At 45.5% G+C, this 20,815-nt stretch overlaps 1 protein-coding gene across 2 annotated transcripts in view; it reads left to right on the top strand.

Moving 5' to 3' along the window:
• CPAMD8 (C3 and PZP like alpha-2-macroglobulin domain containing 8) overlaps nt 1–20,815 on the top strand; it is a 1,104,327-nt gene that overhangs the window by 167,259 nt on the left and 916,253 nt on the right. For both annotated transcript variants that reach the window (XM_069217904.1, XM_069217903.1), the window contains exons 9-12: nt 8,689–8,773; nt 9,661–9,769; nt 12,714–12,941; nt 14,234–14,404. In XM_069217904.1, coding sequence (XP_069074005.1) covers nt 8,689–8,773; nt 9,661–9,769; nt 12,714–12,941; nt 14,234–14,404 — 593 coding nt within the window. The remainder of the gene's footprint in view (nt 1–8,688; nt 8,774–9,660; nt 9,770–12,713; nt 12,942–14,233; nt 14,405–20,815) is intronic.

Genomic DNA, 20,815 nt, shown 5'->3' with positions numbered 1-20,815 from the left:
TGGCACTAGCCAAGGTGCCCCCACATTGTTCAGGGCAAATTCCCCGGACTTTGTGAGTGCGGGGACACCATTACACGCGTGCACTATACATAGGTCACTACCTATGTATAGCGTCACAATGGTAACTCCGAACATGGCCATGTAACATGTCTAAGATCATGGAATTGTCACCCCAATGCCATTCTGGCATTGGGGAGACAATTCCATGATCCCCCGGGTCTCTAGCACAGAACCCGGGTACTGCCAAACTGCCTTTCCGGGGTCTCCACTGCAGCTGCTGCTGCTGCCAACCCCTCAGACAGGTTTCTGCCCTCCTGGGGTCCAGACAGCCCTGGCCCAGGAAGACAGAACAAAGGATTTCCTCTGAGAGAGGGTGTGACACCCCCTCCCTTTGGAAATAGGTGTGATGGCTGGGGAGGAGTAGTCTCCCCCAGCCTCTGGAAATGCTTTGATGGGCACAGATGCTGCCCATCTTTGCATAAGCCAGTCTACACCGGTTTAGGGATCCCCCAGCCCTGCTCTGGCACGAAACTGGACAAAGGAAAGGGAGTGACCACTCCCCTGACCTGCACGAGCTCCTCCAGTGTGCCCCAGACCTCTGCCATCTTGGAAACAGAGGTGTTGCTGGCACACTGGACTGCTCTGAGTGGCCAGTGCCAGCAGGTGACGTCCGAGACTCCTTCTGATAGGCTCTTACCTCTCTTAGTAGCCAATCCTCCTTCCTAGGTAGCCAAACCTCCTTTTCTGGCTATTTAGGGTCTCTGCTTTGGGGAATTCTTCAGATACCGAATGCAAGAGCTCACCAGAGTTCCTCTGCATTTCCCTCTTCACCTTCTGCCAAAGGATCGACCGCTGACTGCTCAGGATGCCTGCAAAACCGCAACAAAGTAGCAAAGACGACTACTACAACCTTGTATCGCTTCATCCTGCCGCCTTTCTCGACTGTTTCCTGGTGGTGCATGCTCTGGGGGTAGCCTGCCTCCTTTCTGCACCAGGAGCTCTGAAGAAATCTCCTGTGGGTCAACTGAATCTCCCCCCTGCAACCGCAGGCAACAAAAGACTGCATCACCGGTCCTCTGGGTCCCCTCTCAGCACGACGAGCGTGGTCCCTGGAACTCAGCAACTCTGTCCAAGTGACTCCCACAGTCCAGTGACTCTTCAGTCCAAGTTTGGTGGAGGTAAGTCCTTGCCTCCCCACGCTAGACTGCATTGCTGGGTACCGCATGATTTACAGCTGCTCCGGCTCCTGTGCACTCTTCCAGGATTTCCTTCGTGCACAGCCAAGCCTGGGTCCCCGACACTCTAACCTGCAGTGCACAACCTTCTGAGTTGTCCTCCGGCATCGTGGGACTCCCTTTTGTGACTTCGTGTGGACTCCGGTTCACTCCTCTTCTAAGTGCCTGTTCCGGTACGTCTGCGGGTGCTGCCTGCTTCTGTGAGGGCTCCCTGACTTGCTGGGCGCCCCCTCTGTCTCCTCATCCAAGTGGTGACATCCTGGTCCCTCCTGGGCCACAGCAGCATCAAAAAACCGTAACCGCGACCCTTGCAGCTAGCAAGGCTTGTTTGCAGTCGTTCTGCGTGGGAACACCTCTGCAAGCTTCTTCACGACGTGGGACATCCATCCTCCAAAGGGGAAGTTCCTAGTCCTCTTCGTTCTTGCAAAACACCAAGCTTCTTCCATCCAGTGGCAGCTTCCTTGCACCCTCAGCTGGCATTTCCTGGGCTCCTGCCCACTCTCTACACTGTCGCGACTCTTGGACTTGGTCCCCTTGTCTTACAGGTACTCAGGTCTGGAAATCCATTGTTGTTGCATTGCTGGTGTTGGTTTTCCTTGCAGAATCCCCTTATCACGACTTCTGCGCTCTCTGGGCGTTGTAGGTGCTCTTTACACCTACCTTACAGGGTCTTGGGGTGGGCTATTTTTCTAACCCTCACTGTTTTCTTATAGTCCCAGCGACCCTCTACAAGCTCACATAGGTTTGGGGTCCATTCGTGGTTCGCATTCCACTTTTGGAGTATATGGTTTGTGTTGCCCCTATACCTATGTGCTCTTATTGCAGTCTATTGTAACTTTACACTGCTTGCATTACTTCCTTTTGCTATTACTGCATAATTTTGGTACATATATCTTGTGTATATTTGTCATCCTCATACTGAGGGTACTCACTGAGATACTTTTGGCATATTGTCATAAAAATAAAGTACCTTTATTTTTAGTATATCTGTGTATTGTGTTTTTTAATTATATTTTGCAGATGACACCAGTGGTATAGTAGGAGCTTTACATGTCTCCTAGTTCAGCCTAAGCTGCTTTGCCATAGCTACCTTCTATCAGCCTTAGCTGCTAGAAACACCTCTTCTACACTAATAAGGGATAACTGGACCTGGCACAATGTGTAAGTACCTCTGGTACCCACTACAAGCCAGGCCAGCCTCCTACACTTAGGTCCAAAGCAGGCTGCCTGCCTCTTTTGTGTTAAATGAAGAAAAGACCCACAACTCATCCAGATGATGCTTGGGCACTGTAGAGAAACATGGTATTGCTACTAAGGAACATCTGCATGTAAACAGAGGTCAAAGTCGATGGGATATATGCAAACGACTGTGCCTTAGCTTTTTAAATTTTACAAAAACAGTACCCATACTTTTTGTTAAAAACATCCATCCCTGAATGATTAATGTGGACATTGATGCGCCTCTGGCTGAAAGAGAAGGGGTGGGTTAACAGAACTCTTTATCTGTGAAGTCTATGAAGGGACAGAGAGCTACCTAAAGAGACTGACATTCTCACCAGGGTGCCTGCTGCCTGAATGAAATGTGATTGTGTGCAGTTGGCTAATCACCAATTGTAAAGGCTTCTTGGGTGCCAGTATGTGTTTTCATTGGCTGAGTTGCTTGAAGCTTCATTATGACAAAGATTTATTCTCTTTGAGAGGTAATTTAAGGGTGTTATTATCTGAGTTTTGTAATTATACCTTTTAATGGACACTTACAAAAATGTTGGTTCTAGGTACAGTCTGATTAGATATTACTCAATATATACTTTCAAAGCACTTGTTTTATGCTAAACACAAAATCATTTTGCTGCACCCTTCCTTATACAGTGTGTAATACAATGTTAAAATAATGACAAATTCACAGAGCTTCCTGTCACAGGCTGGAACCCAATAGCATATCAATACACAAGTCACTATTCCCCACTGCACCAACCAGGATTCAAATCTGTGACTCTCTGGTCACACACACAAACATCTTCAGTAATTATATTAATCAGCTGAGGTTTCATAACGTAAAAGAGTGCATTTCCCACTGGTTAGTTTAACTTGCATTTAATTTTCATCTAAGGTGTGTGTATTATTTTATATGCAGCTACCTGAAAGTGAACAAATAACAAAATAATTACAGAATATTTTGTTCCTTTTAATCATGTCTTTGACCCTGTCTCCAAACTAACTGACCACTTTGTCAGTCAGGATCTCAATTTTCTATACTGTTTTAATGCATATTAACCACTGCATTTTATTGAACACAGTTTGGGAATGTGCCCAGTATGTAATAAATGCTTCCAAGCCATCTCTGTTTACATGTACTTTTCTGAGACATTTGTGCCTCCCTCGGAATGCAGCCATGGACCCCCTTTGGGAAGTGCCCCATAGCCTGAAGACCTGTGCTTTAGGCTGAGGCATCACCTAAATGCTGGATTTTGCTGAAACCTGAGTATGCCCTATTTCTGTGCTCCTAAGTAGGTGTTTCATTAGCGAATACACAAAAGGGCTTGGACTCTGGTGAAATCAACCCGGTTTCTTAAATGGTTCTTTATGACTATTCAGAATCTAGAGATGTCCGCTATCCCATCAGACATCTCTTACATTGGCAGGAATTGCCACCACGGTGGCTTCTGCCAATGCATTGTAAGTGTGCTGTGCAGCTCTGTCAACATGACGGTACAATTTGTTACATTTTTTAATCTGTTTTTTTTTAATGTTCAAAAACAAAATTGCCAAGCAGGACACTGTTTTTGATCATTTAATGAAGAATTATTACCCCAGCTCAAGGGAAGTTGTCTCCCCCTGATATGGGTGCCATTTTGCAGTTTTTACTGCTCCTCTTCACCAGGTTTTACCTACTAGTGACAGACAATGAACACTAGGAATTGGGCAGCAAACTTTATATCGGGAAAGTGGTCAAATGGTCTAACCTTTGACGGCCCTTCATTGGCCGGCGGAGCAGTCTCAGTCGCTGGCATACTGAAGGTCTGCCTGACTCTAAATGAGTTTGGCAGAGAGAGTACTCCTTTCCCGTTGTGACAGAGTATGCTCACCACCAAGCTCTAAATCCAGGCCTAAACTTAATAAAACCTGCGCACTGTGTAGAGTTCATAACAAAACCTCCCACAACATTCCCAAAAACTAAACATATACCAAAAAGGAACAAGAGGGGGTACTGGAAAGAGAGATGCAAGAACTATTAGAAAAGGAAGTAATCAAAATTGTACTCCAAAAGGGACAAAAACACAAAGGTGTATTCAGTGTATGTTCTGGCTCTAAAGACCTAACCCATCAGCTGATACTGGACCTAAAGTTTTGTCAACTGGTTTGTCAAGATACAAAGGTTCCAGACGACAACTTTGCAGGAGGTGATCCCTCTGTTGTATGAAAAGGACTATCTGGCAACTGTAGACTTAAAAGATGCATACTTTAACTTCCCCATTTATCCCCCACAAATGAACTACTTCAGGTTTGTGTTTAAAGGGCTGCAATATCAGTTCAAAGTGTTACCCTTTGCCATAAAGTCTGACTAAGGGTGTTTACCAAAACATTGGCCGTGGTGGCAGCACATTTCAGAAAATGGTCTATTTATGTGTATCCCTACTTAAATGACTCTGGTAAGAGACGGCATATTCAAGCAATGCGAGAACGGCCTGTTAAAGTCTGTTCATCTTCTCCACCAATTTCGTATTTTCAATAATTTGGAAACAATCATCCCTTCTCCAGGGAGAGGAAAACCTTCCTGGGGCAGAGCTAGATACTCTAAAAGTAAAAGCATACACAAATATGAGGAGAGTACAGGCATTGCAAGGTAAAACTCACGGTTAGTACTGATCTTAATCTCTGATCGTAAGAACAGGGATAAAACTAGTGGGTATGATGGCCTTGTGCATCCAATTGATCCCAAACATAAGGTTCCACATGAAACTTGTTCAAGAATGGTTTAACAGTCAGAGATCATGAGGAAAAGGAAAACTTGCAGAGAGAGAAGGTCTGCAAAGAGATAAAATAGTGGACCACAGAAAACATGATGAAAGGACAACCTTTCCATTTACCTCAACCACAGACCATCATAATAGATCCATTACAGGTGGAATTGGAGGCACACATGAGACAGCTGAAAGTAAGACGGCTGCAGTCCAGACAGGAGACTAACAAGCATATCAGTTACCTAGAGTTAAAGATCATTTTCCTTGCAATAAAAGCTTTTTAGGGTCAGACCCAAGGGAAAAGAGTCCAAATTCTTAAAATAAGAAGGGAGAGGGGTTTCCTTTTCATTGTCCTGACTACCTCAGTCCATCTGCAAGTGGTCAATAGCAAAACACATACAGCTAATGATACACCAGCTAATGATACACCACGTGTCAGGAGTGGAAAACACTCAGGCAGGTAAGCTCAGCTCGGTTATGGGTTATTGTTTCCCATGAGAGGTAACTAGAACAAGAGCTGGTAGACCAAATGTTTCAACAATGGGATACCACTGGTTGACCTGTTGACAACAGCAAAAACAAAATGTCAGTCCTTCACATCCAGGAGTAACCATCTACTGTCACTGGGGAATGCACTGTTGAAAAGCTGGTATGGGAGGTTTGCCTATGCTGTTCTTCCTTTAACCCTTATCTCTCTAGTTATACAGAAGTTCAAGGCATCCAACATGAGGTCTCATCCTAGTGCCCCAAGATGGCTACATCAACCACGGTACTCTTACGTAGTACAGAGAGCTCAGAGAAATTTTGTCAGGATTCCAATATAGAAGGATACACCAACAACACAGGGGAAGACATATTCCACCGGAATCCATGCTGTAAAAAAAGTTTTTAAATTATTAGGGTGGCACGTAGATCTTCTACTGGGAACTGGTATGCTTTAAAGTGGAAGAGGTATCTTATATGGTGTGAAAATGAAAATCTACTTACGCAGCTACCTAAGGAGACAGTAAAGATATCTCACACACCTGGTGGACTGCAAACTAGAATATGCATCATTAAGAATGCACATGTCAAGTATTGCAGCATAAATCAGAGGTTCAGACACAAGAGTGATCTTTACTATTCCTTTAGTCAAATGATTTATGAAAGGTGGCAAGAGGCTCTTCCTTCTGTACTATTCCACCACCACAGGGGAATCTAAAACTGGTCCTGGCAAGGCTTACAAAGCCATCCTTTGAGCCCATGCACAAAGCTTCACTTAATTTGTAACACTAAAAACAGCATCCCTGGTAGCAAACATATTTCTCAGGAGAGTAAACGAATTACAGTCACTCACTATGCAGGAACCTTTCATATCTATTTACAAAGAAAAGGGCATTATGAGATCAAATTCAACATTCCTACTAAAGGTGGGCTCACCTTTTCACATCAACCAAACTAATATAATACCAGTTTTATTACAAAACCCAGCAAAATCTGCTGAAAGGGCACTTCACACAGTAGCTCTAAGGAGAGCAATAATGTATTATAACAAGAAACAAAACCTGTCAGAAGGGCTGCACAGTTTTTCAAAGCTCACTCTACACAAGCGCTCAGCACAGCAGTAAGAAAGAACACAAGGTGGACCATGCAAATGACTGAGCACTGCTATGCCTTAGCCAATAAGAAGTTATAGACTAATCACTGCATATTCTACTACAAAGAAAGGAGCAACACTCACTTTCATAGCCAACCTGTCTTTACAGGATATATCCAAAGCGGCCACATGGTCACTGGAACACACCTTCACAAACCATTATTGTGTTGATATTAACAATCGCAAAATAATAGTGCTAGGGCAGTCAATTCTCAAACACCTATTCTCATAAGCCCACTTTTTAACCCCAAAACCACAGATGGAATGATACCGCTACTTAGTAAATCCATAGCATGTTAATCTAAGGGACACTTCACGCTGCAGAAGAAAGCAGCTACTTAGCGGTAGTGATGGTATAGCAGCTTGAAGATCATGTACATACACATGCAACCCTTGACCCTCGTGCCTTCCACAGTGCCGGAATTCTGTTTAAAAAAAAACAACAATCTAATATGGTGGCCACATACTGGGATATTGTGGGCTTATGGTTGACATAATCTCCAGACTCCGCCTACGTTGAACCCACCAAACATAGAAAAAAGTTTTTATACAATAACACTTCTAGACCCAACTAGTAGATGAAGTAATTATGAACACTGTGTGGGACTTGAAGATGTTCAAGATTCAAAATGACAATTACTGGTTTCTCTTTTTTTTCTCTATCACATGGTTGGGCATACTTTTCACTAGAGACTGGTACTGTTTTGAAACTAGCAACACAGAGGGAAAGACTGGGCCAAATAATTGTGCCATGCTATTAGTTTCTAGGAAGAAGGGATTCAGGCAGGGTTCATGATGTAAGGCATGGTCCTGGAATATGGAAGACATGTTCTCTTGATTGTTCTGGGAGAGAAGCACTAGAAATCAAAATGTTTCTGTGCAGAACCCTAATGTGCACATTCTTAACTAAATGCAGATTAAAACTAACAGATTCATAAAATCTGAATGCTGATATATCTGCAGTGAAAGGCTAACTTATCACACTTAGGTGGATGTTGTGTGTATATGTATTTCAAAAGTTATTATTTATCACATGAGGTTTTTAATGTGCTGACCTATTGCTTTCGAGTCACTTTCTAGTAGCATCAGAAAAAAGCTTGTATGGATGCAGCTGGAAAAGGTGTAGACCTGTGGGACGAGGTAGAGTTTTACTATCGGAGGGCATAGCCAAAATTAGTTCACTGGTCTTGCCTGAAAAAATGGCATTTGATATATGCTGCCAAGCAAGTGATCAATATTATGTCCTCAATACTTTGTTGTTATTGATTAAATATAATAATGTGTATATTAATGTGTAATAATGCGTAGATTAATGTGTGCACAAGGACCGCAATTTTATTAATTCTTCTGTTCTGTATTAAGGATGTTGACAGCCAAATAAAATATACCACAAATAAAGAGGACCCCTGCCTTTTCCTAAACCTTTCAGTTGGCCTCAAACACCGTCAATTAAATTATCTTCAGTCACACCCTAAAGTCTCAAATGTGATTCACTAGGAACGTGCCTCATTGCTTTACCTCTATCTATTTAGCTGCCATTGTCCACATTGACACCTCAAGCTCACGGAAAATTCTGATCACTTTCGGAGTTCCCCAGGGCACCATCCTGTTTTCCATCATAATGACTAGCTGGGCCCTTAGGACTCTACTTACAGATAACAACATAAAAATTCACCAATCTGCTGATGACACACAACTATATTTAACAGTTATATTTTGCAGATTTGTAGTGTCCCCTCTGCTCCAGACATCCAATGCCTCAAACACTGCTTGTGCTATACACTCATATCCATCACAGGTATTCTAATAATACAATTTAACAAGTATATATCTTATCTCTGTCTCTTTATTGTAGTTTTACCCAAGTTTGAATTAATGATTAACCCTCCTCCATTCATCCGTGATATCAACACCTGTGAAAAGGCTACAGTACATGCAAGGTAAAGTAGTATGATGCAGTTAAATGTTTTTAAATGTGATTGTCAGCTGTTTTCTGCTAAATAACCAGACATGTCACAGTTGTCATGTCAGGGCAGTCCGACTGAGAAAAGCCTCTACCGTCTGATTCGGAAAACATAACACTCCTCTAAGAAGTGCAGATATTGTCCCAATTAAAATAGGAGATTCTTGCTACGAACTGCATCTAAATCCCTGTAAAAAATCTACCGATGCTGCTCAGAAGTATTAGTTCTGGTTCATTCTGAGTACAGCAGCTATTCTGGGAAGTGCTCATGCTGTCAGGTACATGTATGGTAGCTCTGCCAAGAAGTGTTTGTAGTGCCCGATCAAGGCAGTAGCAGTAATGAGTCGTGGCTGCTGCCTCTCATCCAGTGTTATGCCTTGCTCAGGAATATTCTAACTGTCCCATTACAAATGTAGCATCCTCTTAAGAAGAAGGGGCTTCTTCAAGTTCCTACCAATGTGTGCTACACGTTCTCAGTGGGTAACCTGGATTTCAGACACGTTAGTTCAATCACATGCCCTCACTGTTCAGTCACATTAAACTACCATTATTAAATATACATATTTGTAAAAACTGTCTTCCAACACTTATCAACTCAACCCAACTTTTGACTGGTTAAAAAAACTCTACTAGATATACCAATGCCTGTTGAGGAATGCCTCTGCACACCCAAAGACATGCATTGGGTCAAATCAGACTAGTTTTTAATGGGAATGTGTGGCTCCTGTAAAAAGCATGTTGAACATTGAATTTTAAGTGATTAGTCCAGCACGTAGGAGGGGTGGGGGTGGTTTCGCATGGGTACCAAATGTTTGTTCCGGATGGGGCCCTTTGTTGACAGTCTTCATTTTTAATCCGCTCCAGATATACATTTGGGAAGCCAGTGAGAGGAACTCTGACAATCAACATGACAGTGAATGGCGTGGGATATTACAGGCATGAAGTTGGTCATCCGGTCCTGAAAACAATGGAGGTCGGTGCAGTCTTTTAAAGAGTTGATTTAAGTAGTGTAAGTCGGAAGCGGACAATTCAGATTTTGCTGGTATAGACGAAAATATTTAGATTACGGTGAAAGACCATTTGCCTCTCATGATTAGTAGGCCAGAGACCAAGAACCTCTTTAAGAGTTTGGCAGAATAAGAGCACACCGGTTATCAGCAGTGCCCCTGCCTTTCTTAACAAACAGTTTTCCAACTCTATGTAGAGTTGGAGGAAGTGATGTATTTACAACAAGGAGCCTCTGCTGACTTCACCAGTGTAAATCTCCAAGCTGGCTGCTGGTCTGCCAAACGGCTGCCAGGATACAGTGACAGTCATCCTGCACCACTGAGAGTGGGGTCACAATCAGTACCTTTTCTGACCGTGTCTGCCATGCTTTGCATGGTGAGCACAGGCAAGTGAAGTGTAGAAATGCCCCCACATGCTGAGGAAAAATTCCCTGCACATCTGGCCATTTGTTGTTTGTTTTTTTAAATTGGGAAACAAACTTCTGATTTTTACCCAAAACAAACATTCGCCAAATGGACCCTTTATACAAGGAGCCTGCTTGGCAAACTTTCAGTGTTATGAAGGGAGCTGCAGTAGAGGTGGCTCTCCTCACAGCATAGAGTTCCCCTAGCTTATGACCTCCCTGAACAGCTTATGACCCGTCTAAATGCTTTCCCCCACCCAAACGTCTGATTTAAAATTTGGTGTCTTTGAAAAATCCGCCCGATTTGTGGAGGAAATACCAAATCTAGAGGAGTAGTCACCATGTAAATTTCTCCACCACACTATACTTTTGTAGAGGAAGCTCAGCCACTGAACTCTGTGCATTTAGTATTTCTTCCTGAAACTGGAGGATTTAGGTTTGATAGCCCATTTCTGGAGCAACTACTGCTGGATGATGGAAAAAGTGATTCCATATGATGCATAGATTTGAAATCTGAAGAGTTTAAAACTATGCAGCCTGCTTGTTGTTTGGCTTGGAGCAACACAACCACAGCGCACTGTCCAAGAAACCTCCACAGGAACTTGACATGAAAGAAAGCACAACCTTTAAAAACCTCTCCCTACAACTCTTGAAATCTTTCATCCATGCTCAGCGACCTGTAGCTTCGGGTGTAGCAACAGATGTCTTTTGATTACATACCCAGCAAGATCCAATAGAACCTTTCAAGATAGAGGTCTTTTGGAATTCCCTACTACATCTGAAATTTTGAAATTACTTCAAGTTCAGAAAATCCTTAAATAACGATGCATTCTTTCTAGCACTCGAGTGACCATATCCTCTTAAAGATAGACCCCTTTTGTCCTTGAAGTCATGTATGATGAGGAACCTAAGACCAGCATGTGTTCTTCACCCTCAGCTTTTATGACTCAGGGCCACATTTAGGATTTGGCATAATTGAGGGGATGCCGTAAAGCAACTGTCCACCTGCATTGCCAAACCCTTAGTTTCCCGGCCCCGTTTAGAGGTGGGGAAACAACTGCGTTATCACTGGGGAACCTCAGTACGATCTACTGACAGCAACCCCGGCTGTTCATCAGTTGCAAGATTACTAGATAGTGATGGATGCCCCATCCTACTGAGTGCAGGACGGCCATAACTGATCTTCAATGCCTGTGTCCAGCTTGCAAACTCCATGTGCATTTGAGTTATATGTTTTTATCTTTACAGAAAACAAACTTCCTCCTTAGAAGTTTATTTTCTCTAAAACAAAACAAAAAATAGTTTGCTGAGTGGGTGATTGAAACACGGCTCCCACCTGTCAAACCTGCATTGCTGTGAAGGGATCCTCCACTGCCTTGTATGTATGTATATGGTATTACATTAGTCCGAATGTAGACAAAAGGCAGCGGAGCTTAGTACATGGTCAAAGTAAAGAGTACCCTGCAGGCAGGCGGGGATCTCCAAATAGGGCGGAGAGTGCCCTGTCAGTATCTAAATGACCACCTCCTCTTTAAAATAGTCACTTTTCAGATCATATTCAATGGCAGTATATCCTAGGCACATTGCCAAACCTCTAACACAATGATCTTCTACATACTAATCTTAGTATGTACAGTCTTCTCAAAGCCCTCTAAGGCCACTGCTGGGTGGTTAATAGCACTTTATAAAAATCCTCGAAACAAATACAAATGGTCCAAATTAGAGTTTGGCGGAGTAGGTACTCAGTCACAATGGATGGCGATTGAGTACCCTCTCCGAACTCTCAGTCCGCCTGCCCGATCTGGGGCTGGGCGTACCAACAGTATGTCAAATATGGATCCTACTCCAGCTCTGTTGTTGACATACTCCTTCGATGGCTTGGCAGGGTAAGGACCATCGGAGTTAAGTCATCCAACCGTCCATTTTAGAATGGGTGGTTGGGTGGCTTTTTTTGCTGTCCATCACCGCCAGGTTTTGCCAGGTGAAGCCTGGTGTTCAGGTACAGTAAAAATAACATAATTACCCTCGTACCATGGGAGAAAACTCACATGGTGTGGGGGTCATTAGTTTAACATTTTTCAGAAGCAAACTAACACTTTAGGAGTTTGCTTTTGAAAAATGTAAAACTTACAAAAGTTTGGTGTAAGCGTCCGTCACCAAAGGCTGAAGCACACCAAACTTTTCAACGGCTTTGTATGAACCACCTTGGTGGCAGTTCATGCAAATTCTTAGTTTACCTCAGAGTTGGTGGAGAACTCTCAATTGGGGAGGCGAATAAAAATATTGTGCCAGACGTAACGTCCTCCGTCTCCTTCACTACCTTTACTCTGTTTGTCATATTGTAAACCGTGCACAAGGTGTGCATCATTTCTGTTTAAGTTTTTCCCTGTGGGCTTTCGGCCTCACTACCTTTATTTGCACCTCATACCAAATTCTGATGCCCATGAATATCACCCACCTCTAGTCGTCTTCTCTTATGTGTATCCTTTGTATGACCTCTTTGCAGATATATGGCTCTGCAGTGTTTGAAATCTGTTTGAGGGACATGATCCCTGTGGATGTTCCAGAGCACTTTCGGGGTGCTGTTAACATATGGGCGACTGTGATAAGCATGGATGGCAGCAAGCAAACCACATTCGATGATTCCACGCCCGTCCAGAAACAGCTCATCGATATCAAGTACACCAAGGACACCAGGAAGCAGTTCAAGCCAGGCCTGCCATACAAAGGAAAGGTAAAATGATGCTCAGGTCTTGCTCTTTCAATGGTCTTATTTTTCACTGGTCTTTTTATGTACATTTTTCAAGAAGTTGTAAAAGTGGCTGAGCAACATCTCTGGAACCACGTCAGAACATTTAGTCGAGTTCCATCAGCAGAAACGATGGCTTTAATTCTAAGCGCTGGTTATTGTTGTGGGGGTACCAGTGGTGTGGGGGCGGTGGAGGACAACCAAATTCCTGATTTCAGGTGGTACTCCTGCATCAAAAACCACAAATTGAGAGTTTTTGCCCCTGAAATTTAAAATACTCACTCAGACCTCGGCATGCTGTCTCCTTTTCCGGGTGAGGAGAGTCGGGCGGTCAGAGTTGGGTAGTTCAGGGGAGCTCCGTTTGCTCCCCTCCTCTTGTTCTCTCAGAGGTAAAGGACGAGTGAGAACGAGGGGGGGGGACCAAAGCCCTGGGCTCTGCTGTTGACTCTGTGCTTTCTTTCTTCGGGGTGGAAAAACAGTTTACACTCAGCCCAGTCTATGCTAGTGCCCGCGACTGTCTGTCCTAGGGGAGGCAGGAGGTCCTGGGAAGGTCTGAGTCTGGGTGGAGTGTAGTAGGATACCCCATGCAGGTGTTGGGTTGGTTGCAGGCCAAGTCTGCCCGAGGCCACAGCCTCTGGGCGTGGCTCCGCATGTGGCTGGGTACATACTAGCGTTCAGTCTTGCTGCCTGTAGGAAGAGAGTTCAGAGCTTTACTGTGGTATGGTTGCATGCTACCTCTTAGTACTGCAGGGGTAGGGTGGAATCCAAACTATGTTCATTCCTGCCGTCCCTGACACAGCAGCTGTGTTATCCCATGAGTTATCTACACCTGATGGAACAAGGCCTTATAGGATCCAGGTCCAGAAATGTTATTTTCCGGGTTTGTGGACCTTGTAAGTTTGTACCTCGAAGCATCAGGCCATTCATACTAGGGAGTTGTGAGATTCTGCCTTGGAGCTACCACTCTGGGTGGAAATGCACCACTCTTAATTAGGCCATTTGTGGGTAATCAACAGAGAGGACAATGTTGTCTGGCTCATTAATGCAGTGGAAGTGTTTTATTTACTTAAGTCCTTCTTATAGAGTAAGATCTTTGACTTGGAAGACCATCAAAACTTTTAACAAAAGGGCATCCACTTAACTTAAATACCAGCACATCTATTTCATATACAATGCTTTGATTTCTCCAGTAAGTACCATGTGATATTTTTTTGTGGTTCACCTTTGAAGAGTTCATGACTGATTCTTTGTTCACTTCTCTATTTTGAAATGGCTAGGTTGAAGTCTTGTACCCAGATGGCAGTCCTGCCGATGGTGCAACCATAAGAGTCAAAGCCGAGCTGACATCAAAAGACAATGTTTACACCACTGAGCTGGTGTCCAGAAATGGCATGGTGGATTTTGAAATCCCATCCATTCCCACTGCTGCACAGTATGTCTGGCTGGAGGTATGTTATAAAAGAAGTCTAACGACAATGTGTCACTTGTGCTCTGTGTAAATCCGCAGTATTTATGTTTTTTGACATTTGTGCAAAGAGTTCCTCTGTTCATCAATTTTGTTGTCTTTGAGACTATAAGATATAGCTTAGGCCCTCATTATGAGTGGCCCTGACACGGATGTGATAATTATTCCATTTGCTCAAATTAGATGTCGTAGAGATCGTAATTTAGCAGCTGCAATAATTATTGCATATTGAGAGTTTTCCGCTGTGAAATGGGGTATAACGTGGATTTTGATCACTGCCCCCAAATCCTCCTGTCCTGGTATTGGTCTCGTCTGTCAGATCTGAACTGGCATAAGCTTATCAAGTGAAAGTTTCAGGGAGTGAATTTAGCCACAAAACTCTGGTATGTGCAGTAGCAGACGCTCATACTGAAATGTTAAGGGCCACTCTTAATGGAGACCTAGCTCTTTGTAATATAGCGCTGGCTGCATTGCTTGGTGGTATATTCTGAAATTTAGCATTCTTTCTTTTGTAATTCATTTATAAACAAAGATTTTCATTTCATATTACCTTACTTCAACTGAACTGACTAACGAAAGACCGACTGATCACAATTTCACAGAAGGAAAATGTCATCGGTCATATGCAGAAAAGAAGCATCTCCTTATGTAGGTGCTTGTCTGAGCTAAGAAAACTTCAATACATAACATTTGAATTTGTGTACTTGGAAATATGGATGTTCTGATTCATAGTGACACAAATGTCTTATCTGGGGAAATGTTAATATTTTCATATATAGAGAAATGCAAATATGACATATATGGTGTACTCATTGGATCTGTCCCACGTGAAAAAGGACAATGCCACATGTGGTTTATGAGCTTGCTCCATTTTTCCAGGGTTTGTTTTTTATTACAACTGAAAAGGAAGGGTGCTATTGGCTTTTGTGTCTTATGAATATAGATAAGTGCTATAAATTGTCCAACAGTTGAAAATATATTTCAATCAGATGGAAGAAATCAAATCTTGGACTGCGATGGGGACATCATTTAGATGGAACCTGAGGGGCGATCTGGCAGGAGAGCAAAGGCCATGGCCTGCAGCATACTGGTGGTGAACGTCCCTATTTAAAAGTCCCCACTGGCCTGGCGGGGATCGCTGTGTTTTGAAGGAAGTCACCACTTTGTTAGTTCCCTCACAGCACCGAAGGTTTGCTCAGCATTTACCATATCTAAAGAGCCTGCTCAGCAAAATGTTTCTGCTTAGAAGAAACAAACTCCTAAAAAAGAGTTAGTTTCACTAAACAGAAAATAAGCAAGGAGAACTCTCCCTACGATTGGGGGGCATTCTGCTTGTTTTCAGTCTGTGTCTGCTATGCCTCGCATGTCAATCACGGGTAATTAACCTGCAGGAAAAATCAATGGTAGCCCCGCACTTATTAAAAGTGGATGACTGTCACTATGGTTCAGCAGTCATTTTGAATATGGACCACATGGTGATAAGTTTTTGTCAGCTGAGGCTCTCCTGACTATAATGCAACACGTATCCCAAGTCTACATTAGGAATGTGGAACCGCAGGTTACACGGGGTGGGACAGCTGGCGTTGCTAAGCATTCCTCCTGTTCCACCGACCCTAATGAGGACCTTTCTATATTTTAATGATATGGTTAATATTTATACATTCTTGATGTCTCCCACTTCACACCCTTGGTGAGGACCTCATTCCTTTTGTTTTACGGTGTAACATCAAGGCTGTGTTGTTCTGATCAACACAGCTTCCTCTGCTAGCCTCAGGAGCGGTGACTGCATGCTTAGTCTGAAACGCCCCTACTTACAGGATGATTATGCAAAGGTTCTTCTCCATCTCTGACCAGAGGTCTGTTGCACGTGGGTCCCTCATCTTTACATTGATCGATCTGCTCTCATTATTATCCTATCTATTGAATACTGGCATAGGAGGCCTGTGTTGAGGTTTGATGGGAACCTCCACCAAAAGGCCTGCTTGCACCTTCTGGTAACTTCTACCATGTTAAGCAAAACACAAACGCTGTGGGATAGCGTAACTGGATGGACGGAATGCAGAATCAATCAAACATTCACCCCCAGTCACAGATCTGTGTTTAATCCATCCATTATTTTGCTCACCATGCCACCCCAGTTTGAACCCAGCCATATGCAAATCAGTCTTGACCCTGTTCCTCATGGGAACAGTCCAGCCCGAATTGCCAGGCCAGGTTCTCCCTGGACCGGAAACAAGCATCCTGGGACCGGTTTCGGGGTTTCACCCCTCTTCAGCCAGGCTAGCTTGAATCCAGTGGCACAGTGAGCCCGGGACCCACGTCTGGGCATACCCGGCGCACTTAGGGCGGCAAAAGCAAAGCAAAACACAAACGCTGTGGGATAGCGTAACTGGATGGACGGAATGCAGAATCAATCAAACATTCACCCCCAGTCACAGATCTGGGTTTAATCCATCCATTATTTTGCTCACCATGCCACCCCAGTTTGAACCCAGCCATATGCAAATCAGTCTTGACCCTGTTCCTCATGGGAACAGTCCAGCCCGAATTGCCAGGCCAGGTTCTCCCTGGACCGGAAACAAGCATCCTGGGACCGGTTTCAGGGTTTCACCCCTCTTCAGCCAGGCTAGCTTGAATCCAGTGGCACAGTGAGCCCGGGACCCACGTCTGGGCATACCCGGCGCACTTAGGGCGGCAAAAGCAAAGCAAAACACAAACGCTGTGGGATAGCGTAACTGGATGGACGGAATGCAGAATCAATCAAACATTCACCCCCAGTCACAGATCTGGGTTTAATCCATCCATTATTTTGCTCACCATGCCACCCCAGTTTGAACCCAGCCATATGCAAATCAGTCTTGACCCTGTTCCTCATGGGAACAGTCCAGCCCGAATTGCCAGGCCAGGTTCTCCCTGGACCAGAAATAAGCATCCTGGGACCGGTTTCGGGGTTTCACCCCTCTTCAGCCAGGCTAGCTTGAATCCAGTGGCACAGTGAGCCCGAGACCCACGTCTGGGCATACCCGGCGCACTTAGGGCGGCAAAAGCAAAGCAAAACACAAACGCTGTGGGATAGCGTAACTGGATGGACGGAATGCAGAATCAATCAAACATTCTCCCCCAGTCACAGATCTGGGTTTAATCCATCCATTATTTTGCTCACCATGCCACCCCAGTTTGAACCCAGCCATATGCAAATCAGTCTTGACCCTGTTCCTCATGGGAACAGTCCAGCCCGAATTGCCAGGCCAGGTTCTCCCTGGACCGGAAACAAGCATCCTGGGACCGGTTTCGGGGTTTCACCCCTCTTCAGCCAGGCTAGCTTGAATCCAGTGGCACAGTGAGCCCGGGACCCACGTCTGGGCATACCCGGCGCACTTAGGGCGGCAAAAGCAAAGCAAAACACAAACGCTGTGGGATAGCGTAACTGGATGGACGGAATGCAGAATCAATCAAACATTCACCCCCAGTCACAGATCTGGGTTTAATCCATCCATTATTTTGCTCACCATGCCACCCCAGTTTGAACCCAGCCATATGCAAATCAGTCTTGACCCTGTTCCTCATGGGAACAGTCCAGCCCGAATTGCCAGGCCAGGTTCTCCCTGGACCGGAAACAAGCATCCTGGGACCGGTTTCGGGGTTTCACCCCTCTTCAGCCAGGCTAGCTTGAATCCTGTGGCACAGTGAGCCCGGGACCCACGTCTGGGCATACCCGGCGCACTTAGGGCGGCAAAAGCAAAGCAAAACACAAACGCTGTGGGATAGCGTAACTGGATGGACGGAATGCAGAATCAATCAAACATTCACCCCCAGTCACAGATCTGGGTTTAATCCATCCATTATTTTGCTCACCATGCCACCCCAGTTTGAACCCAGCCATATGCAAATCAGTCTTGACCCTGTTCCTCATGGGAACAGTCCAGCCCGAATTGCCAGGCCAGGTTCTCCCTGGACCGGAAACAAGCATCCTGGGACCGGTTTCGGGGTTTCACCCCTCTTCAGCCAGGCTAGCTTGAATCCAGTGGCACAGTGAGCCCGGGACCCACGTCTGGGCATACCCGGCGCACTTAGGGCGGCAAAAGCAAAGCAAAACACAAACGCTGTGGGATAGCGTAACTGGATGGACGGAATGCAGAATCAATCAAACATTCACCCCCAGTCACAGATCTGTGTTTAATCCATCCATTATTTTGCTCACCATGCCACCCCAGTTTGAACCCAGCCATATGCAAATCAGTCTTGACCCTGTTCCTCATGGGAACAGTCCAGCCCGAATTGCCAGGCCAGGTTCTCCCTGGACCGGAAACAAGCATCCTGGGACCGGTTTCGGGGTTTCACCCCTCTTCAGCCAGGCTAGCTTGAATCCAGTGGCACAGTGAGCCCGGGACCCACGTCTGGGCATACCCGGCGCACTTAGGGCGGCAAAAGCAAAGCAAAACACAAACGCTGTGGGATAGCGTAACTGGATGGACGGAATGCAGAATCAATCAAACATTCACCCCCAGTCACAGATCTGGGTTTAATCCATCCATTATTTTGCTCACCATGCCACCCCAGTTTGAACCCAGCCATATGCAAATCAGTCTTGACCCTGTTCCTCATGGGAACAGTCCAGCCCGAATTGCCAGGCCAGGTTCTCCCTGGACCGGAAACAAGCATCCTGGGACCGGTTTCGGGGTTTCACCCCTCTTCAGCCAGGCTAGCTTGAATCCAGTGGCACAGTGAGCCCGGGACCCACGTCTGGGCATACCCGGCGCACTTAGGGCGGCAAAAGCAAAGCAAAACACAAACGCTGTGGGATAGCGTAACTGGATGGACGGAATGCAGAATCAATCAAACATTCACCCCCAGTCACAGATCTGGGTTTAATCCATCCATTATTTTGCTCACCATGCCACCCCAGTTTGAACCCAGCCATATGCAAATCAGTCTTGACCCTGTTCCTCATGGGAACAGTCCAGCCCGAATTGCCAGGCCAGGTTCTCCCTGGACCGGAAACAAGCATCCTGGGACCGGTTTCGGGGTTTCACCCCTCTTCAGCCAGGCTAGCTTGAATCCAGTGGCACAGTGAGCCCGGGACCCACGTCTGGGCATACCCAGCGCACTTAGGGCGGCAAAAGCAAAGCAAAACACAAACGCTGTGGGATAGCGTAACTGGATGGACGGAATGCAGAATCAATCAAACATTCACCCCCAGTCACAGATCTGGGTTTAATCCATCCATTATTTTGCTCACCATGCCACCCCAGTTTGAACCCAGCCATATGCAAATCAGTCTTGACCCTGTTCCTCATGGGAACAGTCCAGCCCGAATTGCCAGGCCAGGTTCTCCCTGGACCGGAAACAAGCATCCTGGGACCGGTTTCGGGGTTTCACCCCTCTTCAGCCAGGCTAGCTTGAATCCAGTGGCACAGTGAGCCCGGGACCCACGTCTGGGCATACCCGGCGCACTTAGGGCGGCAAAAGCAAAGCAAAACACAAACGCTGTGGGATAGCGTAACTGGATGGACGGAATGCAGAATCAATCAAACATTCACCCCCAGTCACAGATCTGGGTTTAATCCATCCATTATTTTGCTCACCATGCCACCCCAGTTTGAACCCAGCCATATGCAAATCAGTCTTGACCCTGTTCCTCATGGGAACAGTCCAGCCCGAATTGCCAGGCCAGGTTCTCCCTGGACCGGAAACAAGCATCCTGGGACCGGTTTCGGGGTTTCACCCCTCTTCAGCCAGGCTAGCTTGAATCCAGTGGCACAGTGAGCCCGGGACCCACGTCTGGGCATACCCGGCGCACTTAGGGCGGCAAAAGCAAAGCAAAACACAAACGCTGTGGGATACAGCGTAACTGGATGGACGGAATGCAGAATCAATCAAACATTCACCCCCAGTCACAGATCTGGGTTTAATCCATCCATTATTTTGCTCACCATGCCACCCCAGTTTGAACCCAGCCATATGCAAATCAGTCTTGACCCTGTTCCTCATGGGAACAGTCCAGCCCGAATTGCCAGGCCAGGTTCTCCCTGGACCGGAAACAAGCATCCTGGGACCGGTTTCGGGGTTTCACCCCTCTTCAGCCAGGCTAGCTTGAATCCAGTGGCACAGTGAGCCCGGGACCCACGTCTGGGCATACCCGGCGCACTTAGGGCGGCAAAAGCAAAGCAAAACACAAACGCTGTGGGATAGCGTAACTGGATGGACGGAATGCAGAATCAATCAAACATTCACCCCCAGTCACAGATCTGGGTTTAATCCATCCATTATTTTGCTCACCATGCCACCCCAGTTTGAACCCAGCCATATGCAAATCAGTCTTGACCCTGTTCCTCATGGGAACAGTCCAGCCCGAATTGCCAGGCCAGGTTCTCCCTGGACCGGAAACAAGCAT

This window comes from Pleurodeles waltl, chromosome 12, assembly GCF_031143425.1.
Source record: "Pleurodeles waltl isolate 20211129_DDA chromosome 12, aPleWal1.hap1.20221129, whole genome shotgun sequence".
Classification (NCBI taxonomy): domain Eukaryota; kingdom Metazoa; phylum Chordata; class Amphibia; order Caudata; family Salamandridae; genus Pleurodeles; species Pleurodeles waltl.
Note: the sequence above shows the minus strand (reverse complement) of the source record. Positions and strands in the feature narration are given on the sequence as shown.